The following is a 25,710-nucleotide window of genomic DNA, read 5'->3' on the forward strand; positions in this document are numbered from 1 at the left end:
ATCTGCAGTAGAACACATTCAGGTCGTCAGCCAGTTGTTGGTCCACCACAGGGTTGGGGGTAGGAGTCCTTTAATTTGTGAGTTGTTTCATGCAACTCCATACTGATGCAGGCTCATTAGCTGAAAACTTGTTTTTCAGCTTCTCAGAGTATCTTCTTTTAGCCACTCTGATTTCCTTGTTCAGTGTGATCCTGGCCTGATTGTACAAGATTTTATCCCCACCCCTGTAAGCATCCTCTTTGGCCTGACGAAGCTGCCTAAACTCTGCTGTAAACCACGGTTTGTCACTGTTGAACTTAAGTCCTAGTAGGAATGCACATATCCTCACAGAAACTGATATATGATGTAACAGTATCTGTGAGCTCGTCCAGATCTGTGGCTGCAGCCTCAAAAACACTCCAATCTGTGCAATCAAAGCAGACTTGTAGTTCCCGCTCTGCTTCATTGGTCCATCTCTTTACAGTCCTTACTACTGGCTTGGTTGATTTTAATTTCTGCCTGTAGATTGGAAGAAGATGAACCAGACAGTGATCAGAGAGTCCCAAAGCTGCTCTAGGGACAGAGCGATATGCATCCTTTATAGTTGTGTAACAATGATCCAGTATGTTCCTGTCTCTGGTGGGGCATGTAATGTGCTGTTTGTATTTGGGCTGTTCACGTGTGAGATTTTCTTTGTTAAAATCCCCAAGAATAATAATAACTGAGTCTGGGTATTGTTGTTCTGTGTCTGTGATTTGATCAGTCAGCTGTTGCAGCGCGGCATTCAAACACGCGTTTGGCGCAATATACACACTCACCAGAATAAACGAGGAAAACGCCCGTGGCAAGTAGAACGGCTTACAAATTAGGACAGCACATCCTCTTTAACGTTGTTACATCTGTATACCAACTTTCATTGATGTAAAAGCATATTCCACCACCTCTCGTTTTCCCCGTTAACTCCACGATGTAATCCGCTCTGAACAGCTGAAAGCCCGGCAGATGCAACGCGCTGTCCGGAATGGCTTCACTCAGCCAGGTTTCTGTGAAGCACAAGGCAGCAGAGTTTGAAAAGTCCTTGTTTGTATGGGTGAGGAGATGTAGTTTGTCAGTTTTGTTAGGAAGAGAGTGGAGATTCGCTAGATGAATGCTCAGCAGTGCTGTTCGAAATCCACGCTGACGGAGCTTGACCAGAGCGCCTGCTTGTTTCCCTCGCCTGCATCTCATAGTGCGTTTAAACAATACAGCTGCGCCTCCGACTAAAACCGGGAAAAGGTTGTCTGGTATATGCTGCCGAATGTTCAGCAGTTCGTCCCTGGTAAAACTGACTGGAAAAATATTACTAAACACAGGACAAACAAACAAAAACAACAAAAGAACTGAAGAGCTACACACCGAGGCGGCCATCTGCGGCGCCATCTTGATGATGGACTGAGCTGTAAGGCAGGCACTTTTATTCAAAACAAGTTACATTTGCATTCAGGTTATACATGCCTCTGTAGATGCAGTATATCGAGGGAGAAACAATACGGGAGTTTGAGGAATCTTCAACGTTTTTAGGAACTGCCGCATAATACATGGATAAATTTGTATTGTAAGAAATTATATTCTGATGCTCGTTAATGATGTAAGAGATGTTAGCAAATTAAATTACATAAAAACCGTCAAGTAAGAACATCTGTTGTGACTCGCGTCTTTTTACGACTTTCACCTCAGTGGAAAGCTTACCTGCACAAGTTTAGCTAGGACGCACACAGGTTTTTTCATAACTCATGTGACTCTACATATGAAAATATGTTGAACAAAATTACAACGTGTCCATAATTATGAGTTCAACAGGGTGTCAGGTTGATGTGTCTTTATGTGTTTGTGACAAGTGCAGTTTCACTTGAGATGTAGACTGGCTCATGTGATGTGAGTTTAGCACAAATATAGGCTAAAAAACAATCCCAACCATTAAATAATCCCATTGTTGTAAGGACAAACATGTATTTAAAAAAGAAATGCAAAATAATGTTTCATATTATTAATATAAATATTTATTGCCATTAATTACACACCAGTGTATGATGCATTGTCGAATGAGTCTGTAAGACTGAATTTAAGGTTATTGATCGTCATTGGTGAATTGCTCCAAAGCCTAAAATATGATGAATTGTGATAATGTAACACTAGAGGACAATAACTGATAAAACTTATTTGTTTGGGGATTACTGTTTAAGACTGTTAAAACCCCTAAGATAAACAAACAATCTAAATGCACCCCAAGTGGACAACTTTTACCCCATGGTTTATGCAGCTTAGGGCTGTTACAGAGACTGGTGTGATCTTTCATGCCACTAATTTCAGGGATATGTTGTAGGTAATGGAGGAGTTTTCTGCATGTAATTTAATTTAAAAAAAAATTACTTACAGCACCTTTAATACCAGGCAATCAACCGGGCACAAACACACACACCGGGAGTGAGAGAGAGAGAATGAAGTCAAAATTAATTCACTAGGTTAAAAAAATCAGTAAATGTCAGAAAATTTTCTTTTAACGCAGCCCTTACTACCAGGCAAACCGAGATCCATCACACTGTGGGGTCATCAGGCTGAAACAAGAAGTAGCGCTCTGTATCGTTGGCATAGCAGTGGTTGTAAAATCCAGTGGTAGGAAAATGTGCCTGGATGATTGTTCCAGTGATGTTGCATATATATCGAGAAGAGGAGGGAGTCATGCACCAAACCAATTGGTGGTCAGCTGATATGACTTTGACATAGATTCCCTTAGATTCCTTGAAGCATCTGCCTCCCACATAGCGAAGTTTCTGTGTCCAGCTTGAGTCCCCTCAGTCAATTTTCGCTCAGCCCACATACAGCAAAGATAACATCCCTTAGACATCCCAGATCTGGTTTACAGACAAGGACCACACGTATGCCAAATCTGAACTGATCAAAAGCTCATAACAGCCCTGCACTGAACCAGAACAAATTTTAATACTGGTACTGAATCTCAACTTTTCCCCCATAATTGAGAAGTAGCCATAGCCTTATCCCAGGGCTCTCATTTTTTGTTACATATGGGCCGAGCAAAATAATTTGTTGTGTGGCCCAAGTTGAGCCACAAAAACTTTGCTATGTGGGCTGTGAGGTAGGACTCAAATGAGTGGAGTGCAATACTTGTGATGCCCTGGGTCAAAGTATCAAAGACTGGAGACAAATATGGCAGAATGAGGACGGTTGATCTCAAAGACGACTTTACGTTTTGGATAGCAAGGCTTAAAAGAACTTGCTTAAGTGTCTTTGCTTTGAACGGGAGAAGAGAAACCAGTCAGCTATTTATTCTGAGTGAAGGTTTTCCAAACAGTGCCATCACCCATGCCTTTTTGAATGTGTTGGTCAAAGTGTCGATGAGGAGACGTGTTGATGATGTATGGAGTGATAGCTCATAGAAGAGGGGGATAGGGTCAAGGGTGCAGGTGGTAGGATGGTTAGAGAGAAGTGTTGAGTAAAGTGTTGCATGTGTGTTGTATTTGTGGGTTTGAGCTTTTCATGAAACTCCATGTCATTAATGAAACTACAATGATTACCCCAAACAATCCCCTGGTGAATAATGTAAAAGATATTTGTATGTACCATTTTTTGAATCAAGTCTTGTCAACACATCTAGTATATCTGATAAAAAATGTATTATTTGTGGAGCTCCTGTGACTGTGAACTAAATCTCCAGAGTAATGGTTGTTAGGACTCTCTCAGAGCTGCATGGATTCCTAATGTGGATACATGGAATCCTACCAGCTCTCCCTTTTGCCCTCCAGCTCTCCCAAAAGAGACCTTACCCTACCCCCAAACACATCACATTGGGTTTTTAGTGGCTTGACACCTGGAAAAGTTTATCAAGTGTCAGATAAGACTAAGAGTGGACAACACAGAGCTGAGACCAAGATGGGAGACAGAACAGGTAAAAAATAAAGCAGGGTATGCCAGCTTAAGGTGGTCAAACTTTTGCTTGGTGCAAAGTAGCTGGTTAGACCTCACCAGCTTTAACCAGGCAAGATGTCTACCTCGGCCCCACCAGCTGCTAGTCGAGCTGATCCACCAACAGGATGTTAAAAATATATAAATAACACTTAAAACAGAATTTAATCATTGTATTGAGATGTGTTTCTTAATTCTATTTGTTTTGGTTCTGTCTTTACCTCATCAGCACCGGGAAAAGTGGCTTGTCTGAAGCTGGTGGCTCTTAATGAGAAGATCTTGAGGCTCACCTGGTCACCTCCTGATGGTGACTGGGATTTCTACCGTATCTTGCTCTTCAATGGTTCCTCTGTGCTGTTAAACCAGACGGTCAACAGGAACATTTTGGAGTTCAGCTTCACTAATTGGACTTTGATTCCAGGCAGACTGTATAGAGCTGCTGTCAGTGTGGAGAGTGGATCTCTAAGCTCATCTGCAGACTGCCAGGGGAGATTAGGTGTGTTTATTCAGATTAAGCTAATTCACTGTCATTTAGTGCAGCTCATGTGTAAATTGAAATCATAAAATTTCAATTTTAATAAAATTCTGTGCGATGTTTCACCTGGTGGATGACAAAATAGGAAAATTGTCCATACAATTACACTGAAGGAAGGACCCAAGCCATATCCAATTAAGGGTAATGCACCCTAAGAGCTTTTAAAATATAAAACGTGCAAGCTTATTTTTTTGTTTAATATTCAACTGATAATTTATATTTGAAAAACACTGCTGAACAGCAATGGTATTTTTAAAACATTTTCACAAGACTATGAAAAGGGTTAGCATCGCGTTTCGGGTTGGGTTAAGTGGGGCAGTCCCATGCTTCTGAAAAAAATCCTATCCAAACAGCCAACCACCAGTCTTTCCAATATTATTGCCTGTTAAACTTCTGAATGTGTCCGGAAGTGTCTGTAATTATACTGTCTATTTTACAAGACCATTAACACATCAGTCCGAGTCAAGTGCACATCACAGATTCTGTTTTGAATGCTGTCTTTTATGTCAGAGCATGATGTTTTTTTTTTTTTTTTTTTTTTTTTTTTGTAACAGAACACAATTTTAAGCACACAGCCTTTGGGAATCTAAAATATCACAAGCCAAGAAATACTTAATTTCATTAAAAGCACGATCCCTTCATATGTCTTTCAAAAGCACTGAATTTTTTACCATTCTTTCCTTTTTACAGCTTACATTTTAATGTCTTTTCAATTAGTTATGTAAAATAATATAATATTACATCGTGTGTGATCAGTCTGCTCAGTTCAGTTGGCAATTTGGAGTCACCAAGAGTGTATCAAGAATGTGCACATATTTAATTTTATATTTATTTTTTCTTTTGATTTTATATTTTATTTTTTATAAATCCTGATGTGTGCGTGGCAAATTGTGTTCACACAAAATGAGCACTGAAACAAGTTTGCTCAGGAAGATCACAAAATACAGAAGCCTTTTACTCATGTATTTATTTGGTGTTTTTATCTGCACCTACCCATCAGCTCCCCGGCCCGTTCAGCAGTTGAATATCCATCACAGTGATGAGACCTCTCTGAGCATTGTGTGGACTTGTCCTGTTGGTGAATGGGACAACTACACCATCCTGCTGAAGGATAGAGATGTGACTGTGGAAAGAAGGACATTAGAACATGATGTAGGGGAATGCAGCTTTAATAACCTGACTCCTGGACGTACCTACACCATTACCGTGACAACCAATAGTGGACATCTGAATAGCTCCACCTACGTCACAGGAAAAACCAGTGAGTCATTGATAAATGCAAAGTTATCATATGTGTTAAAATTATATTAAATCTGAAAATGTTCATCTTTTTATTACAAAGAAATATATTGTGAGAGGATGTTGTAACCGTGTAAAATTGTATCTGCTGAAGAAGTAATTATTGTGTGTTTTGTGTGGACTACATAATGATTTAATTAAAATCCAAAAAATTCCAAAAATGGTTAGGATATAGAACATGTTGTCAGGTCAATATAAAAACTATAGAAGTCAATGGAATGTGTGTGTGTGTGTGTGTATGTCAGTCCCTGCTCAGGTTACACACCTGCAGGTCAGTAATCAGGGCAGCACAGATGCTCTGCAGGTGTTGTGGGATGGAGCTGCAGGTGAGGTGGATCTGTACCGTGTACTGCTCATCCATGACAGTGTTGTCATGAAGAATGAAAGTATGCCCCCCCACGTCACATCTTACCACTTCCACAACCTAAGGTCTGGTGCTCTGTACAGGGCGGTGGTAACAACAGTACTCAGGGGCATGTTGTCACGACAGACTGTAGCTGACGGACGCACAGGTACTACAGCTAACATAAAACATGTTTGATTATTATTGCCAAGAGTCAACTATTACTCTTATACATTGGTTACCAATTTTATGTAATGTACACTGAGTGAGTATTCCAGAGAGCTGTGTAATAAATGTGTATAACTACTTCCTTACACCAACAATTAAGAATATTGTTTTGAAACAGCCCTAGCAACCAATACTAGTTTGAAACTTCAAACGAACAGTTCATAAGAACATGATGAAGTGATACAGGAAAGCCTGGTTTATACCTGACGCGTTGGGTTTGAATGCATAAAGTGAAGTCATCGTGGCTGTCACCTAGCCTTAGCAAGGCTCCATTTCGTCTGGTAGGACACATACCAATTTTTTTAACTTTTCGCGCAGTGGTTCAATCCCATTGGACAAATTCAATGGAAGGGTCAAGCCAGATGTGCCTGCTTTTTTTTTTTTTTTTTTAATGCCATCAGGGCCACACAAAGGTACTCCGGGGCCCCAGGGCTTACAGTTTTGCTGGGTCCAGCCAGTCATTGGGGTGGGGGGGACGTTGTTGCTCTATAACCATGTGCTACAGGGATGCATTTCGCTGTTGCGCACCGTCTCTGTGTTTACTTCAGGGTCTCCCGCTGAACACGTTTACATACACATCCTGCCGCGAACGTCGGGTGGCAGATGCCAGGACTGCTCCCCCCCGCAGCCATGGGCCCCTGGGCTTAAGCCTTCGTAAGCCCGTATATTATTGCGGCCCTGAGTGCCGGCTGTGAAGGACCATATCATTAGTTTAACCAGTGACTATTTAGCCCTAACCCCCTGAACGAATATGACCAGTTGGTCGAGCGGGATGTACTGTACCCGTCATATCGTAACGAGTGAGGATCAGCAGGATCTGTCAACCGACTGAACGAGAGACATGTTGCTCGTTAAGTTAGGTAATCTCATTCAACAAGAAGAGAAATAAGCATATACCAAATAAGCATATACGTTTTGGTGAAAATAAAAATCAATAAATTATGATAAATAAATAAAAGCTAAAAAAAAAGTGTAAATGCAAATGAGCAATATCTCATGACATCACGAACACAGATTTCAAAACGAGATGTTTCAGTAGCAGGGATGGGAGTCATTAGGAATTTAACGATTCCGGTTCCAATTCCGATTCCTCTTAATGATTCCGGTTCCTTAACGGTTCCAGTAATGATTCCAGTAGTTCTTTTGAGGAAGAATTATTTTAAAATGAAAAATACAATTCTTATTGGATTTACTGTCCTCTGTAGTCTGTTGCCAAATGATGAGATCCAAGATTTCTACAGAGCAGATATAACAAATCAGAAATACATTTAATACAATTTTTGTAAAAGGTGTGTTTGCTGACTTTTTAGAGACATATATCCTATCCAATAATTGATCCTAACTAGGCTATATCTGGACTGTATCTAAATGAACAAGAAATGTGATGGCATATTTCATTCATTCATTTTTTTTTTTTTATATATATATATAAAATTCCTTGTATTACAAAACTTGTGTATCTTTAATTAAACATTGTCACATGAACAACCAGTCAGTAACTGCACTGCTTGATTTAAGTCTCACAGGTCTAAAATCACATGACATAACAGTAACAGTTCTAGAGACAGTTTAGACAGTGCTCTGTTGTCTAATGTTGTACTTCAAGCTTGTAAGACTTTGACAGTTCTTATTTAATTTCGAGTTGGACCTTCACAACTTGCACATCAATGTAAGATTAATACTATACCGGACTAGACCGGAAACGCTGTATGTTTCACACTTTAGATTCAAAAGAATTGGCTTATATGAGTCATCCTTTCGGGAATCGGACTGTTCCGGAAGTGCTGTATGTTTCGTGCTGTGGATTCAAAAGAACCGGCTCATTAGAGTCATTTGTTTTGTGTGTTTTACGCTTTTGACCCAGCAGAGGGCAGCTCTGCTGCAGAAACGTGCTGCTGGAAACACTGTCTGAGTATTTCAGTACACTGCTCCAGCTGCTTCGGAGGAAAATTAACGCAGGGGAACCGTTAACAGAACCGAAAGTCACGAAGATCATCCAATTTCGGTATTTTATAAAGACTGGAACCGGTTCTCGGTTCCTAAATCTATTCAGCAGGGTGGTAACTATAAATGCTCATTTTAGACTGGGGAGGAAGTTTTGAGTTCTGAGTACAGTATGTTTTTACAGTTACCTCTGATATGTCCTCTTATATTTCTAAATATCAAGAAAAATTTGATTCTCCATTTCATGACCCCTTTTAAGTGTTGTCTCCAGAGGAAGCTCACTAGGTTTTGAAACAGACCCTATATGTGCAGCAGAGTGGAATACATTAAATATGCAAATCTTATAATGTCATTGGGGGCTGAGCCCTCCTAAGATTGAAATCCTAATATCCCTCCTGGGTACAGATAAATGCTTCTGCATAAGCAGCGCTCCAAGCGGTTCATCCAACATCTACAGTATGTGGTACATGTTATAAAATCATTCTAAATTGTAATGCTGTACTGTGCTATTGTATTTTGATGTTTTTTTTTGGCCTTTTGCTTCAGCAGCATCATTCTCTACACATATACAACTGTACAGGTTTTTTTTGTTTAGAAAGAAAAGTAAGCCTATTTATCCCCTACCTTTTGTTCACAGAATAAAAAGGTCTAAACAATACACTAGAGTTTGGTGTTGGTGTAGAAAGACCTCTTTCATATGACCAGCAAACATGAACTATTATTATTATACCTGACAAGCTGATATTTTCCCTTCACTGCCGTCTGTCCTTTTGAGAAGAGTGCAACCACGGTGCGCGTCAATGCAACGCAAAAACGTCTCAGGCCATCGAGAGCTACGTGCACAAGACGCTTTGCAGTGCCAGGCGAAAATATAACAAGGCTTAATTCGTTCAACAAACCTGAAACTACTACTTAGTAGCTGAGCAGTTGAAAATTAGTCAATACTTAAAAGACACTTAATCATTAATCTTACAGTTTAATCAATATCCTTTATTTTTAAACATTTCCCACCAACATCTAATTAGTTTACTTCATTAATACATGACTTGTAGTTTAATTCATTAATACATGACTTGTATTATATTCTTCAAAGATGATAGTTTGACACAGGTATGCTGAAGTTCAAACACACTCTTATCTGGAGCAGCAGGAATGCTCCTGGAATTTTCAGGAAGTCTTGAATATGTCAAGGTTGTCTGAGTAACTTCCTGCAGGGAATGTTGTTGTGAAGGGAGGATGTAGTTCTTTTTCAAGCAAAAAATTTAACCTAAACTGAACATTTTATTATTTTTTACATAATAACAAGTAGCTTTTCTTTAGAATCAGTCATAAATTCAGGCACTGGTGCATGTTCCAAAAAAATTTGTTTACTTTTCCTTTGAGTTGATGTATATAGTTAGACTAAACACAAAGAAAACACAACACAGACTTCATGTTTAGAGCTGAGAAAAAATTTATTTACGTAAGAGAACTTTGGTCACTTCATTTTTATATTACTTGACATGCAGTCTTTTATGTCCTTAATGCAATCCACCAACTTGAAAAAATTTTTAATCTGGTCTGGAGGGCATATAGAGTTGTATATCTTCTACGTAACAATGAAAGCTAATATGTTATAATATGTAATAATGTTTCCTAATAGTATTACCTACATGGAACATGTTCAATGTGAGTAACAATGGGCCCAAGACTGAGCCTTGTGGCACACCAGTGTTAGGTCAGACACTGACAGTTTATCATTTACACAAACAAAGTGGTAGCGGACTGACATTTCGGTTCTAAACCTGTCCACAATTGCCAACATAATTTTCAAGCCTGTCCAAGAGAATGTCAAATGTGGCACTATGACCTAATAGCACTAAAAGAGAGATCATGATAAAAGCAAGTCATTTCTTAACTCTCACAGTCTCCATACTAGGATGGGGCCTAAATCCTGACTGAAAGTCTATATAAATACAATTTCTCTGCAAGAAAGAGCATGGTTGAGTGGACACATCTTAGCATTTAAGACATTTGAAATATTAGTCAGGACTGAATAAGGACTGAAATGTGGTTTCACCACATGTACGCATTTTAATGAATGCCAGTTTGAAATTTATGGAAAGTCAGAAATGACAGGAAGCACCTCTTGTAGTAGTTTGACTGGTATAGGATCATAGAGCTCTAAGTTTAATTTTGACCTCAGCTGAAGTTCATATATAGGTGACAGCCATCATACTGTATGTGTTGTGCTTATCAGTTCCTTCTGCAGTGAGAGACGTGACCATAAGCAACAATGGACGCATGGACTTCCTGAGTGTGTCCTGGAGAGCCGCTGAAGGGGACGTGGACAGTTACTCTGTCACTCTGAGAGATCAGGAGAGGACTGTTCATACCCTGACTGTGTCGAAGTTCAGTACTGAGTGTGTTTTTAAGTCTCTGGTATCTGGACGTCTCTACAACATCTCCATCACCTCACGCAGCGGAGAGTATGAAAACCACACCGTGGTTCAGGAGCGTACACGTAAGGACCTTCATAAGGTGTTGTGTTATCCAGTGTCTGAGATATGAATGGAGGAGTTGATACTGTAGTGTATGTACATCTGGATCCAGATCATTTTGATGTGGTTCATTTGTTTTTCATGTGATTCCATGTATTGATTCCTCTCTGCTCTAGAACCGTCCACCGTGTTGAACCCTACAGCCACTCACATGGCTCGAGATGACCATCTGAAGGTATACTGGCGTCATGCAGCTGGAGACTTTGACTACTATCATGTCTCCCTGAAGCACAACAACATCTTCCACCAGAATAAGACGATACTGAAGACTCAGAATGAATGTGTGTTTAGTGGTCTGGTACCAGGTCGACTCTACACTGTCATTGTCAGTACATGGAGCGGGAAATATGAGTCCAGCGTCTCCACACATGGAAGGACATGTATGTATGTCTTTGCTGGTAGTTATTGTAGTTCTGTAGCTCTGTAGTTTAGTTTACTGTAGTTATGTCTTCTCTCAGTGCCAGCAGGAGTGAGGAATCTCTCACTAGCAGACAGTGGCACAGAAGATCTGTTGGTGATATGGGATTCTGCTCCAGGAGATGTTGATCATTATGAGGTTCAGTTGCTCTTCAATGACATGAAGGTGTTTCCGCCCATTACACTGACCAGCACCACGAAGAGATACCTGCTCTCATCACTCACTCCTGGACGACTCTACAAAATCGTGGTGTCCACCTTCAGTGGACCAAACCTCAGTGTGCAGTTTATCAAAGGCAGAACAGGTACATCTCACTAGAACATGGATATTTGAGAAATATAAGCAAATTAACATCTCAAAAATTCACTTGTTTGTAACCTTGTGAACTCAAAGTATTATCTTGTGTTTTTCATATTTCAGTTCCCAGTAAAGTAAAGAACATTCACATCAGTAATGATGGGCAAAGCAGCAGTCTTAGAGTGAACTGGACACCAGGACAGGGGGATGTGGACCGGTACGTTGTGTCGCTGTCTCAGATGGGCAGTCGGGCTGAGGAGAGATCAGTCCCTAAGCATGTGAATGAGATAAGTTTCCAGGGTCTACTGCCTGGACAGCAGTACATGATCACTGTCACATCAATCAGTGGATCTCTGATCAATAACAGCACGGCAGCAGGACGAACAGGTAAAATAACACAGGCTCCTTTTACACCAGGCAATAACATGCATTTTCGGTAATAGGATCGCAATCACATAGCACTTGACCACATAAAATGTCTAAGTGCACCTAAAATGCATTATGATCAGATTGTGATTGGATCACTGAAATTACATTCAGAGGTGGTCAAGGACGGACCACCTTTAAAGAAGGTTGAATGCGCTTTATTATCCAGATACAACTACGTAAGTAATTAATAATGTAATGAGTAGGGACATAATGAGGCTCGATATCAAATAGATCTATATAAATCCAATCATAATTTGCTGTATTACTTATTCCTTCTAACTCCTCTTGAAATCCTGCAGTTCCTTCCTCCGTGACAGCTCTACAAGTGAAGAACCAGCGCAGCACGTCCAGTTTGCTTTTGTCGTGGCAGGCGGGTCGCGGCATTTATGATGGCTACCGGCTGCAGCTTTTAGATGAGAGAGGTGCTCTAGTGTCCAACACATCTGAGACAGCAGAAAGCAGCCAGCATAGCTTCACACAGCTCACCCCGGGAAAAAAATACCGCATCCTGGTCCAAACTGTTAGCGGAGGAATCATCAGCAAAGACGTCATCACTGATGGCCAAACCTGTATGTAGATGAAGCCTTTATCTCAAAATTCAGTAGTGATAATACAGGCCAATTACAGTGTGTGTGTATGTGTCTATCACAGGTCCAGCGACTGTTAAAAATCTGTCCGTCGTAAGCAACACCACCACGAGTCTGTCGTTCCACTGGGTGCTTCCAGCGGGGGAGTTTGATGGATTTGATGTTTTTCTGTACAATGGTGATGAAAGCTTGCACGAGCGTAAAACAGGAGGGGTGATCATGCAGGACTGTTCTTTTCAGAACCTCCAACCAGGGACACTGTACAAGGTGGCTGTTGTTACCTGCAGTGGAGATAAGACCAGCGACATATCCATCTGGGCCCGAACAGGTGAAAAAAAAACAGAAATATTCTGAAAATCCAGTCGGCTCTATTTTTCAGTCTTGTTATCATGGATTCCCAAATGATTTACAGACTATTTTTATAACCCTAGTTCAGTCATGACAACTCTAGGAATGATTTAGCATGTTAATTTGCATAAGACATATTGAGAGGATTTGGTCTTGGCAGACTAGATCTGCTATGCTGCTGCTGCTGCTGCTGCAGAGAAAGTACGAAGACATGCTTCTGAAGGAACAAACATATATAGTGTTACCATGTGGACATTCTGCTGCACAATTACAAATAAATACAATCCCCATGTAGCAGATCTAGACAAGTGAAGCTGAGGAGGTGGAGGGTTTCAGAGAAAACTCTCACAGTGCACTGCAGTGAAAACGGCTTACTTGCAAACTGAGCAATATAAATGTTAGGCAAAGAGAGAGTTTCCAAGTCGATTTGTTACCCGATAACACGTCAAAGGACCTATCTACCTACACCATGCAAGCTGCTTGGCTTAACACATCACATGTGAGCAAGCTGACTGGCTAAACGGATAACAAGTTCAAAGAACCAATCAGCTTGCGGCATGTAATATTTCACGACTGAACTTCGGGTCATATTTATTGGACATTTATCAGTGTTGGTATGATTTCATTCAATGTCTGGCTCAGTCACAGCAGTTTCAGAACTCAAAATTTTGTTATTACTCATATATCATTTATACACATCAAGGTATATTATTAATACTGTTAAACCTCTAATAAATGTTGAGACATAGGTGTTTCTGACAGTATCATGGCTAATAAATGATAAAAGTAAATAAATTGAAATAAGCATTAAAAAACAAACAAATACTGTGTGTGCATTTCCCAAAAGAATTTGCGGATTTCATTGAATACAATGGCAGTACATAGAGACTCATTTTGATGCTTAATAAAATATACCAAGTCTTCTGAAGACATTCGTATGACTTTGTATGATGAACTGACCATACTTTACATTGTTATCCACACTCAAATCAAAATCAAATCATTAATAAAGTCTATAAACAGTGCTGAAATCCAATATGGCAGTCAGGGACTAAAAACAGTTCAAGGAACGAAAACTGATTTTTTTTTTAGCAGAACATAACTGCAAACCGGAACAAAGTGATTTTCAATTGTTCCGGAGTGAAAACATCTCGGTTACGTATGTAACCTCGGTTCCCTGAGATGAAGGGAACGAGACAATGCATCACTAAGCCGACACTATAGGGAGTGTCCTTCTGCAGGACCTAGTTGAAACCCTTCTACAATAACAGCAATTCTTAAATGGTGTTTAAACCCCGCCCTTTTAGGCCCGAAGCTGTCCGGTATAAAAGGGGCATGCAAACACCATTCCTCAGAATTTCCTGACTGAGGAACAAAGAGCACATCACTCGCACCTCAAAGAACTCTGAGTCTGTACTGCAGCCAGCTTACGCAGTGTCTCATTCCCTTCATCTCAGGAAAACGAGGTTACATACATAACCGAGATGTACCCTTATGATTCAGTTCATTTGACATTGCGTCACTAAGCTGACGCTATGGAGAACAGAGTCCCATTACGGCACACTACACGACATAATCCTCCCAGAGAAGAAACATGACGCCAGAGTCCCACGGGACGGCGACTGATATGAGTATACCCCAAGTGAATGACCCTCATAGTGAGCCAGGAGGGGAACACTCAGAATGGATATATGAACTATAGTATGAATTAACCCCTTCACGAACCCAGTCGAGAAGGAAGTTTTATTTATAATGAAAGTGGTTGTGACTTTGGGAAATACAACGGTCTGAATGCAGGTGGTTGTGTAAAATGACGGGGAGCCCGTACTTAAAAAGAGGGGCATAAGTATATTTTTGTGCAATGAAATAGCAAACGCTCTAGACAGAGATGACTTGCGATGAGAGAGAGACGTTACGTCTAGGTTGTAAAACCTTGCGAATGTGTTTTGAGAAGACCATTCTGCTGCAAAACCTATGTCTTGTATGAAGAGGCCCTGCCTCTAGTTGAGTGTGCTTTAACACCAATTGGGCACTCTGCGACTCGTAAGTCAGGGCGATCGCATAAACGATCCAATGAGAAAGTCTTTGCTTGGAGATGGACATTCCTTTCATTTGTCCTCCATAGCACACAAAGAGCTGGTCAGACAGTCTGAACTGGCGGGTGCCCCACAAGTAATTTTAGGACTAAAGTTAGGTCCCAAGACGGGACTGTAGACGGGCGAGTGGGATTTAGCTGCCTCGCTCCCCTAAGGAACTTTATGATTAAATCATGGTATCCTATAGAGGTGCCGGCTTCAGGTGCACATAGTCACCACATAAACTTTGAGCGTTGACGGAGTGAGCCCTGCGTCCAATCGCTCTTGAAGAAATAAACGAATTTCAGGTATGGGGCAGTTCACCGGGTCATTGCCACGTGAAAAGCACCAATTAATGAACACATTCCATTTCATTGCGTAAAGACGTCTCGCAGATGGAGTCTAGCCTGTAAAATGGTGTTCATAACTGGCTGAGTTAGTTCTGGCATGTTTAGTGTGCTCCGTTCAGGGGTCACACATGCAGGTTCCACAGCTTGGGCTGGCTATGCCAGATTGTGCCCTGCGCTTGAGAGAGGAGATCCCTCCTCAGCTGTATTTCCCATGGAGGGCCATCATCATTTCTGGAAACCAGGATTGATTTGTCCACTCCGGCGCAACCAATAGAATTGTTTCCTTGTCCTCTCGGACATTGCATATGACAGAGTGAAGGAGGCACACCGATTGAAATGCATATTTGCGTTTCGCAGGCCATTTGTGGGCCATCAATCAATCAGACTCCTAGTGGAGCTTGGGACTTGGAGTAACAGAGGGGACAGTGGGCGTTCTCCGCAAAGGCAAATAGATCTTTCTTCGCTTTGCCGAATATTTCCCAAATCCTCAGGACAGTCTGAGGATGAGGTCTCCATTCGCCCGGCATCGCTCCTTGGCGTGACAATAGGTACGCACCTTAATTCAGACAGCCTGGGACATATATCGTCCGCAGGGAGAGGAGATGATGCTTGTTCCACAGGAGGAGGTGACACATCAGTCTCATCATTGGCAGGGAACAAAATACTGTCATGTTGTCAGAGCGAATCAGAACATGATAATTTGCTATTTTGGATTGAAAAGCCTTCAAGGCTAGGAAAACAGCAGACAGCTCCAGGCAGTTGATGTGCCATAGCCTCCTCACACCTGCCCAGGTGCTGAAAGCCGCGCATCCGTCAAACACTGCCCCCCAGCCTGCGTTGGAAGCATCCATGGTCACCACTTTCTGCCTGAAAATCTGCCCCAGCATGACACCTTACTGGTAGAAGGCAGGAGCTGTCAAAGGTGCTGGAGCAACTAGACAGCGGCGAGATATAGTGACGCGCATGCGCCCTTGGCACCAAGCATGTCATGACACATGGTGCTTGAGCCAGCACTTAAGAGGTTTCATGTGCAAAAGACCTAATATAATGATGGTGGATGCCGCCGCCCAATGCTTTATAAAACAGCTCCAGTGGAAGTGTTCTCCCCAGTTTGCACTGAGACAGACACTGGAGGATGGCCTGAATGCACTCACTCATGAGATGCACATGCTTACTCAGCAATAAGTCCCTGTGCTGGCATAACAGAACCTCTGATTGGGCCAGTAATAGCCAATCATTGAAACAGTTCAAAATGTGTACGTCGCTCAGTTTCTGAGGGTCAAGTAATGCATCAATGCACTTTGTGAACGTGCGAGGAGCCAGGGATAACTCGAACACGAATCTCAAAAACATCCTGTGATGTGGTACAATTTGTACATGAAAGTACATGTCGTTCAGATATATTGACACAAACCAATCGTGTGGGGGTGCGCGATTCAAATGATCTAAAATGTTTCTTTCTTTGCCGTAAGAGCTCGCCACTCATCCACGTAACGGGATAGAGGGCGATTTGGTTTGTTCATTGTATGATATAATGCGCCGCTCACCATTGGAAGTGGTTGTGCATAATGTGTGGGCTTTGATGTGGAAAAGAGCTCTTTACTGAGAAAGTGTGAGCGTCTCGCGCATGTGCAACGAGCGCTATACTCTTTTTTTGCATTCTTTATTTGAATGTGAGACATTGAAGCAACATTTTGAACAACATTATGAACAAAAATATTCATTTCCCGACAAACAGCAGTGGGGAAGAGGGGAACAGTATTGTGTGTCTCCAATCAAGCCTTCTTTGGGACAGGTCCGGAAGGAACGGCGAGCTCTGCATTCCGCTTCATAGAGCTGTACCTGTCAGGAGCGCTTTTGCTGCATGGGGGGTTTTTCCCATCGGCACGGGGCTTGCACTAAGATGGCTCCCTTCATTTGAGCCACGCCTTGTGTGGCTTTACCGGTGGCTCGATGGTGACTTTTGGCAGCGCTGAGGCAGCAACCATGGGGTTTTTAGCCAGGCACTGGCCCCAAACAGAGTGGGAGTGAGCCGGCTGAACAACGAGCCGGTTGTGATGAAGTACTGCTCCGTTTTGGCATAAAATGTCTCATGGCCTGCAAGTGTTGCTGAGTCGTGACGTAGCGCTCAGAAAACCTATCCACAGAGCTGCTGAATAGGCCGGCTGGAGACATCAAAGAGAGCGGCTTTTTCCGCGTCTCGGATTTCCGTGAGGGTCAGCCAGATGTGATGATCCAAAACCACCAGGTTGCCCATTGACTTGCCAATGGCCTGTGCAGTGGCTTGCAGCGCTAAGTCAATAGCAGTGTGGAGCTCTTTGAACATCTCTGGATCATAGCCTTGCTCATCCATTTGCATTTGCATATTAATCGACATGGCTTGGAAGGATGAATGGGGTGTGATTTCCACGCCCTGCTATTCACCAGGCAGAGATGTGCCACTACCGCCTCTTCCACAGGGGGTAGTTGGGCATAACCTTTGTCTTCCCCTTGGTCCTCTTTAGTGAGGAGAGTGGAATCGCTGTGCGAGCGAGCTGAATAGGGCACGCGCCAGGAATTTGTCAGTTCGTTATGAGCCTCCGGGAAGAACGGGGCAGATCTGTGGAATACGGTCGCTTGACGAGGTCCGGACTGCAAGAACCACTCACAAAGGTAAGATTTTTACAGTTCTTCTGGAGGAGACCACTTGAGATTGAGCTCTTCGACCACCCTTGAAAGGACGAGAAGCAGCTCCTTGTCAGTGGCGCGTACACACTCCTCGCAAGTGAACTGAATCATAAGGGAATGTTATTTTTAAATGCTGGTAACTAGTTATAACCAGTTAATTTCATTCCTATACTTTTTTCATGAAACCAAAGGTTTATCACAGTAAGTTTTTGAAATTACAACCACTTCATGTTGCTCAAAAAAATGAAACGTGCTTTGATCCTGAAGGAAACTGCTGCATCACACATTTCTTTGCCTAATTGTCTGTTGTGGATGTTGTATTCTCTGAATGAAGACCTTTTAAACAACTATGTATAATTACTACATATACATGCACGGCTAATTCAGATACAAGGAAAACATTATTAGTTATAAAAAGTAGTTTTCTCAGTTGTTTCCAAGTCTTCACTGAATTATTGTTAAATTTGTTGCATTAAAACAGATTTGTTGCTGTTGGGTTTTTACTGAGAAGCAGATCTGTAATAAAACTTATACTTAACTGTGAATGAATTGTATGCTGTTATGATTTCTATGCTAATAAATCCACTACACACACAAAAAAATTAATTGCTAATTTTCACTTATTTTAGTGAGGCAAGTGGCTTATTTTGGGAGATCTGGAAACACTGCAATTGGTATTTCACCCACCCATTATCACTAAGTACTGTCATTTTTTAAATAATTTTTTGATCCCCTTTTCTCCCAATTTGGAATGCCCAATTCCCACTACTTAGTAGGTCCTCGTGGTGGCACAGTTACTCAACTCAATCCGGGTGGTGGAGGACAAGTCTCAGTTGCCTCCGCTTCTGAGACCGTCAGTCTGCGCATCTTATCACTTGGCTCGCTGTGTATGACACCGCGGGGACTCCGCATGTGGAGGCTCATGCTATTCTCTGCGATCCATGCACAACTTACCACGTGCCCCACTGAGAGCAAGAATCTGTAATCGTGACCATGAGGAGGTTTCCCCATGTGACTCTACCCTCCCAAGCAACCGGGCCAATTTGGTTGCTTAGAAGACCTGGCTGGAGTCACTCAGCACACCCTGGATTCTAACTCGCGACTCCAGGGGTGGTAATCAGCGTCAGTACTCGCTGAGCTAACCAGGCCCCCCAAGTACTGTCATTTTAAAAGAACATTATTAATCGTTCTTTGATTTTGTTCTTACTAGTAACCATTTGGAAAGGAGGCTGTGGAACTTCTGAAATGGACTGAAAAAATAAAGTTTTTGCTCAGAAAGAACCGAAATGAAGAACATTTTGTTTTTAGTCCCTGATGGCAGCTACGCTGATAACATCATACCTCATCTGAGTGCCTCGTTACCAAACCAATGAGCTTTGAAGTTATTGACTTTTTTGCCATTTCACAAAAATTTGATTTGAGTGTGAATAACTTTAATAATGGTCTGTTCATCATACAACTTGATCATATGACACCAGAAGGTAAACAGTATTTTAAAATGTTAAAGTGGGTCTCTATGTACTGCCATTAAATTCAATCAATGGGACATCAAATTTGTATTTGTGTTCTGTACAGAACTGACATAAATCAAGTCATATGGGTTCAGAATGACTAGGTGAATGAGTTTTGGGTGAACTATTCCTTTAACCTGCTGAGTGTAAGATTTAAATTAGTTGTCAAATGTGTTGTGTAGATCCCGCAGCTGTCACGTTCTTGCAGGCTGACAGTAGAAGAAGCTCTGAGGATCTGTGGTTGAGCTGGAAAAAGGCTGTGGGTGAAGTGAGCAGCTACACCATCCTCATCTACAACCCTGATGGGACTCAACAAACAGAACAGAGTCTGGCTCCTGACAGCACAAGTCATGTGTTCCAAAACCTGCTTTCTGGACGACTCTACCAGGCTGTTGTCCGCACACACAGCGGAGATCTCACCAATATGGCAACTACTAAGGGCAGGACTGGTAAGAACATTCTCCAATCTTAAAAGTAAAAAAGTACATAAAAGACCTTAAAAAAAAAAAAGGAGTTTTCATAACTATTCTATCATCTTAACTGTAGAATGAGAACTTGATTCTTAAAATTGGTTGACTGTTTCCTCAATTTTTAATGGTTTTTTTTATTTATTTTAGACCCCAGGCCACCTGTCTCATTCTCCTTTGGAGAAATCACTAACACCTCACTGGAGATCACCTGGAGTGGGCCAGAAAACACAGATTATAATGACTTTGACCTTCAGTGGAGCCCCAGAGACCATCTGTCTGTGTTCAACCCCTACCACAGCCCCACATCAGGCAGCCGTATCCTGAAAGGGATGTACCCTGGTCGCCAGTACAACATCAGTCTGCGTACGGTCAGTGGTGCCGGAACCATCAACCCTACCTACAGCCTTCCCATCTACAGAAGCATCAGAACAAGTCAGTGGAACACAACATAATTTTAGAAGAACCGGTTTTATCAATCATCCCTGCAAGTATAAGCTAATACGGGACAGTTGGCAATCCTAATGCTAGTTGACCTGCATCACCTGCTAGGTTTTGCTGGGGAACAGCATGTCTGTGCTGGTCCACCAGCTAAACCAGCACCAGCAAACCAGCATGGAAATTCATCTGTAGAGTTTGTCTCAGTTTCAACAAGATTTAACAAGATACATTTTTAGCAGTCTATCTGTCTCTAAAGACTTCACTAGGATGACAAGTATAGCGTTATTGCTTTGTACCACAATATTTAAAGGAATAGTTCACCCAAAAATGAAAATTTGCTGATAATTTACTCACCCTCAGGCCATCCAAGATGTATCTGAGTTTCTTTCTTCATCAAAACAGAATTTAAGACTTTTAGGATTTAATTTCAGGCCTCTTCCTCTAAACAATCCATTTTTTGACGGTCCAAAATGCATATTTAGGTTGATCAAAATAATCCACACGACTCCAGTCGACAAATAAAGGTCTTCTGAATGCAAACGATTGATTATTTTTAGAAACAAAACAATACTTATATACTACTACTTTTAATACTTTTAACTACAATTGTTCGCTTCAGTACATCTCTGTGATGTGCGCTCATGAGAGGGATGACGTAAGCTCGTTGGTAAGGTCACGCGTCACGTGGAGGAGTAAGGAAGCGCGTTTTCCTGATACATCTTGGATGGCCTGAAGGTGAGTAAATTATCAGCAAATTTTCATTTTTGGGTGAACTATTCCTTTAACCACTCTAATAATATAAGTGGTGAAATGAGTTTTGTTTTTTCTGTCTTAGAGCCAGAGCGTGTCCAGAGTCTACACTGTCGTCCTCAGAACTCGACGGCCATCTCGTGTTCCTGGAGTCCTCCAAACGCAGACTTTGACTCATACACCATTGAGTGCTCAAGACAGGACTCTCACAGGATGGTCTACTCACAGCGCACAGTCAAAGAGACTACAGTCTATCTGATCAAAGATCTGGAGCCTCATAAACAGTACACTGTCTCTGTCAAAGTCATCTCCGAAAGCATGACCAGCGAGGCAGTCATGGAAAATGTGGTCACAATGATAGACCGTGAGTTTGGGCTTTTTAGTGTTTCATTTGCTATACATGATCAGAGAACATTCTGACTGTAACTTTTGCAAACGAATGTCTTTGTTGAATAGCCCTATTGTTATTAATGTTCTCTCAGGTCCACCTCTGCCCTCGACTCGAGTCAGTGAGAACACGCTTCAAATCACTGAGTCAACCATTTCCTTCTGCTTTAACTGCAGCTGGTTCAGTGATATCAATGGGGCTGTGAAATTCTTCACCATCCTTGTCACTGAATCTGATGGTTGGGAGACATTTTTTCTTGTTTGCGTTATGCACAGATAGCTTATCCATGTGTAGGGCTCTGTTCTCTCATTGGTGAAACACTGAAACAAATCCTAAGTAAATATATTTTCACTCTGGTTGCTTCCAGACAGTGAAAACCAGCAGCCATACCAGCATCATCCTCTTCCTTCATACCTGGACTACAGATCAAACAGTTCTGTCAAATCTTACCAGACCAGTTACTTCCGCAGCCACTGTGATGAGAGCCAGAGCAGAATGCAAGAGTTTGAGATTCATCTGGGATCAGGCATGGAGAATCTTGGAGGACCGTGTGATCAGACACCATCTCAAGATCAAGCAGTGTTCTGTGATGGGCCACTGAAACCCAAGACAGCGTACAGGTACTGCATCAGATGCTAGTCAGTGAGTAGGCTTTAAGAAAGATCCACACTATAGGATACATCATTCCTGAAGGCTAAACAGTTATTGTGTTACAGTTTTGACAGTAATTCTCTATCAGCTGCTTGTTCCACTAATATTTAAATCTGCAGTCAGGCTGTTAATGGTGATGGTCTTTCTCTTGATGTTCAGACTGAGTGTTCGAGCATTTACTAAACTGTTTGATGAGAAGGATGAGGAGTTTCTCTCTCCGCTCTACACTGATACGTACCTGTCCATGCCTTTTACAACAGATGCAGGTATTACATTCTGCACCGCCAGAATGTAAATGAGGAATTAGATTGCATGTGCTTTGCTAGCTGTTAATGTTTGTATGTGTGTATGTGTGTTCAGAGCCACTGAGTGGGGTCATCGAGGGAGTGAGCGCTGGGCTCTTCCTTTTCGCCACCATGGTGGGTTTAATCGTCCTCCTGATCTGCAGACAGAAAGCACACAAAATGTGAGTCCTACTTTGTATCCTCCACTACAGTCTACAAAATCTATGTGTACATTAAATCTAAAAGTAAATCAGTATGTGCTGTCTTAAATATCAAAGGCCTCTTGTCTAACTTGATGGGTTAGTTGTGATAGATTAGTTGAAATGATAAGGAGTTTGTATTGATGAGGTAGTGGTTTGTGATAGAGATTGACTGATATAGATTTTTTACAACTAATACAGATAATGTTTTATGTTTAGATGTCTGATAATTGTGATCACACCACAAGTACTCAGGGGCGATCAGCGCTATATCTTCTTTTTCACAAGTGCCGAATATGCTTCATTTCCGGCTCTGTGCGTGTTGCCTCTCTCCCTTGCGATTTACGTGAGGCGTCGCATACGTAGAGTTCCAGGCACGGTTATTTTAGCAACAACAGTGGAGACCCGGTGAGCAGCAATGTAGATGGAGACTGGCACCTTTCGCTAAAGCACACTGCAGAAAATGAAAATAAAGCAAAGTGAAACTTTCTTCATCTGTCTGATAAATGACTTGGATGGTTCAGCTAAAGCAGGTTTATTACAGGGCAAGTTACCCTATCATCTTTTTAGACTAACGTCTTTTTTCCTTCTAAATTTAGCTTTATTAATCAGCATGTTACATGCCTTTCATGACAGTTTTTTGTTTTAATTTTGTGAAAATTAATCAGAGATGTCATCATCTCTGATTATTAGTCATAATTAATAGAAATTATTTCTTAGCCTGGCTAGTAGAGTTATCTGCTTCTGATGAGAATGTTCCCATTATTTCATAGTCAGCCCATTTATACTTACCTTAAGCAAACAGTATTTTTAATATGTAAATTGTTAGTTTATTGTTATTAGATTCTCACATTAGGAAAATATTAAAACGGTTCATTCAGACTTTTACATTTTCTACATTTTCTTTCAGGGGTTACCCCTGAACCCCCACACATGACTGCTGTCACCCAGCTTAAATAAAATGTTGATCTTATCTTGTAATATTAATATCCAAGTGCCCTTGACTAATGAACTCTATGAAATATATTAGTCTAATCTTTTTATTAGAAGATCCCTAACACCTGCTTTTGCTTTGTCTCCGTCCTCATCTCTGCTTTGAAGAGACTGTTTTGACTGTTTAAATTATTATTATTTTTTTACAAAGTACTGTTGCTGCCAACGTGGAAAGTTATAATAACTATTCAAAAAACAAACAAAAAAAAAACAAACAAAAAAAAAATGTCAAAGCCATACTGACTACTGAAACCGTGCATGTATTTTCCGGACCTTTGCTGTGAAGGAAATGTAGAGACCGGACCTCTTGAATCTTTAATTGAATACCTCTGGCCTAGTTCTTCCATGGAACACAAAAGGAATTTTTTTTAAGTCTTCAGTGAGTTTATTTGCATAAAAAAAAAAAAAAAACACTTGGTGACAATCATATGGATTACAATCAGTGTTTGTGATATGAATGAAGACATTCAGATCAGCTTGAAGTCTTGTCAGTTCTTCAGTAAAAGAAGCAGCTCATTAGTCACTTGGTTAGAACACAAGAGCTCGCCCTGGTGACAGAACGATTTTTTCTGTCATGTTGGATCTTTTTCCCGTTGCTGGAACCATTAACTCAGAAGAGAGTCCCGATGGTCAATTAATTAACGACCTCCTGCTGGCAGATGCTAATGTGCGTATCTTCTCCCTCTGCCTTGCCGGTGATTATGTTAATGAAGATCACACCTGAAAATCACTCGAAAAATTGGCTAGTGTGATGCTGGCTTTAGACATCCAGCCATTCAGTGAAAATTATATACTACAGTATATACTTTATAGTCTGTATTTAGCTATTATAGTAACGCACTTCTCACTCCATCGTCAGATCTACCATATACAGTAATTCAGCTCTGATTATCATACAATATTACTTCAAGTTCTTGGCTCATTTTGAGCTGGCAAAACTAAGTGATCTTGGAAACTTGAGATTTGCGCCGACTACATTATTGAGTCAGTGAGTCGTTTACTCGAGAACCTCGCACATGGATCAGTCTGAATCCCGCACAAATCATAGAGCCGACCAGCTAAACTAGTTCATTGAAAAGAATCAGCTCAAAATAATTAATTATTTCATCACATACTGTTTCGTGATGAATTGTTTCATTACAAATCGGACATCACCAGTTTTTATTTCTCAACTCTAAAATAACGAGGAACAGCATGTTTTATCGAAACTTTCAAGAGGACCACCAAAATGATCTGGATTATCAGATCACCATTTTCAAAAGTTTTTTTTTTTTTTTTTTTCAAATCATGCAGCCCTAGTTAATGGTAAAATGTTAATGGTGATGGGTTTGTGATGGTGGCTTTTGCATGATGAGTTAATGATCATGGATCTGTGATGATAAGTTTAACATGATGGGTTTGTGTGTTTTCCAGGGGTGCTCAGGAGCCTGTAGTTAGAATGAGTTTGAGAAGAGAAAAAGCAGCCTCTGGAACTCACATCATTGTTAGAGGGTAACAACTACTGCACTTATATTATAACTAAAGTTCCCTATCTGTCACTCACTCGACGTTGGTGTCGATGTAGTGACACTAGGGGTCACTCTTGGGAGCCCGAGACACCTCTGGTCTTTGATAAAAGGCCAATGAAGATTGGCGAGTGGTATTTGCATGCCACTCCCCCGAACATACGGGTATAAAAGGAGCTGGTATGCAACCACTCATTCAGATTTTCTCTTCGGAGCCGAACGGTCATGCTCATTGAGCTGAATAGCACTGTTCATTCACCTCTGCTGGATCTGACGGCGCATTTCAGCGGCTTCTCCCTCCTCTGCACTGGTGCACTGCAGAGAACGCCCCTGGGCGCTTCGGCAGAAAAACTAGAGAGTATATTTTCTAAAAGAGCGTTTTTCCCCTCTAAAAGAGTATATTTCTCTAAAAGAGCGCACACACGGAACGTCTTTTTAAAGACGCGTCTTTCTAAAGATGCCTTTCCGTTCATGTGTTATTCCTGGTTGCGGTCGTTTTCTCTCAACTTCAGATGGTCATG

General features: G+C 41.3%; 1 protein-coding gene across 2 annotated transcripts in view; it reads left to right on the plus strand.

Moving 5' to 3' along the window:
- LOC127435760 (receptor-type tyrosine-protein phosphatase beta-like) overlaps window positions 1–25,710 on the plus strand; it is a 93,132-nt gene that overhangs the window by 22,819 nt on the left and 44,603 nt on the right. For both annotated transcript variants that reach the window (XM_051689428.1, XM_051689429.1), the window contains exons 5-21: window positions 4,169–4,435; window positions 5,475–5,735; window positions 6,019–6,285; window positions 10,528–10,791; window positions 10,945–11,208; window positions 11,287–11,550; window positions 11,667–11,930; window positions 12,272–12,541; window positions 12,624–12,887; window positions 19,693–19,959; window positions 20,128–20,412; window positions 21,254–21,532; window positions 21,651–21,794; window positions 21,924–22,176; window positions 22,367–22,473; window positions 22,568–22,673; window positions 25,098–25,175. In XM_051689428.1, coding sequence (XP_051545388.1) covers window positions 4,169–4,435; window positions 5,475–5,735; window positions 6,019–6,285; window positions 10,528–10,791; window positions 10,945–11,208; window positions 11,287–11,550; window positions 11,667–11,930; window positions 12,272–12,541; window positions 12,624–12,887; window positions 19,693–19,959; window positions 20,128–20,412; window positions 21,254–21,532; window positions 21,651–21,794; window positions 21,924–22,176; window positions 22,367–22,473; window positions 22,568–22,673; window positions 25,098–25,175 — 3,904 coding nt within the window. The remainder of the gene's footprint in view (window positions 1–4,168; window positions 4,436–5,474; window positions 5,736–6,018; window positions 6,286–10,527; window positions 10,792–10,944; window positions 11,209–11,286; window positions 11,551–11,666; window positions 11,931–12,271; window positions 12,542–12,623; window positions 12,888–19,692; window positions 19,960–20,127; window positions 20,413–21,253; window positions 21,533–21,650; window positions 21,795–21,923; window positions 22,177–22,366; window positions 22,474–22,567; window positions 22,674–25,097; window positions 25,176–25,710) is intronic.

This window comes from Myxocyprinus asiaticus, chromosome 46 (assembly GCF_019703515.2).
Source record: "Myxocyprinus asiaticus isolate MX2 ecotype Aquarium Trade chromosome 46, UBuf_Myxa_2, whole genome shotgun sequence".
In the NCBI taxonomy this organism is placed as follows: Eukaryota; Metazoa; Chordata; class Actinopteri; order Cypriniformes; family Catostomidae; genus Myxocyprinus; species Myxocyprinus asiaticus.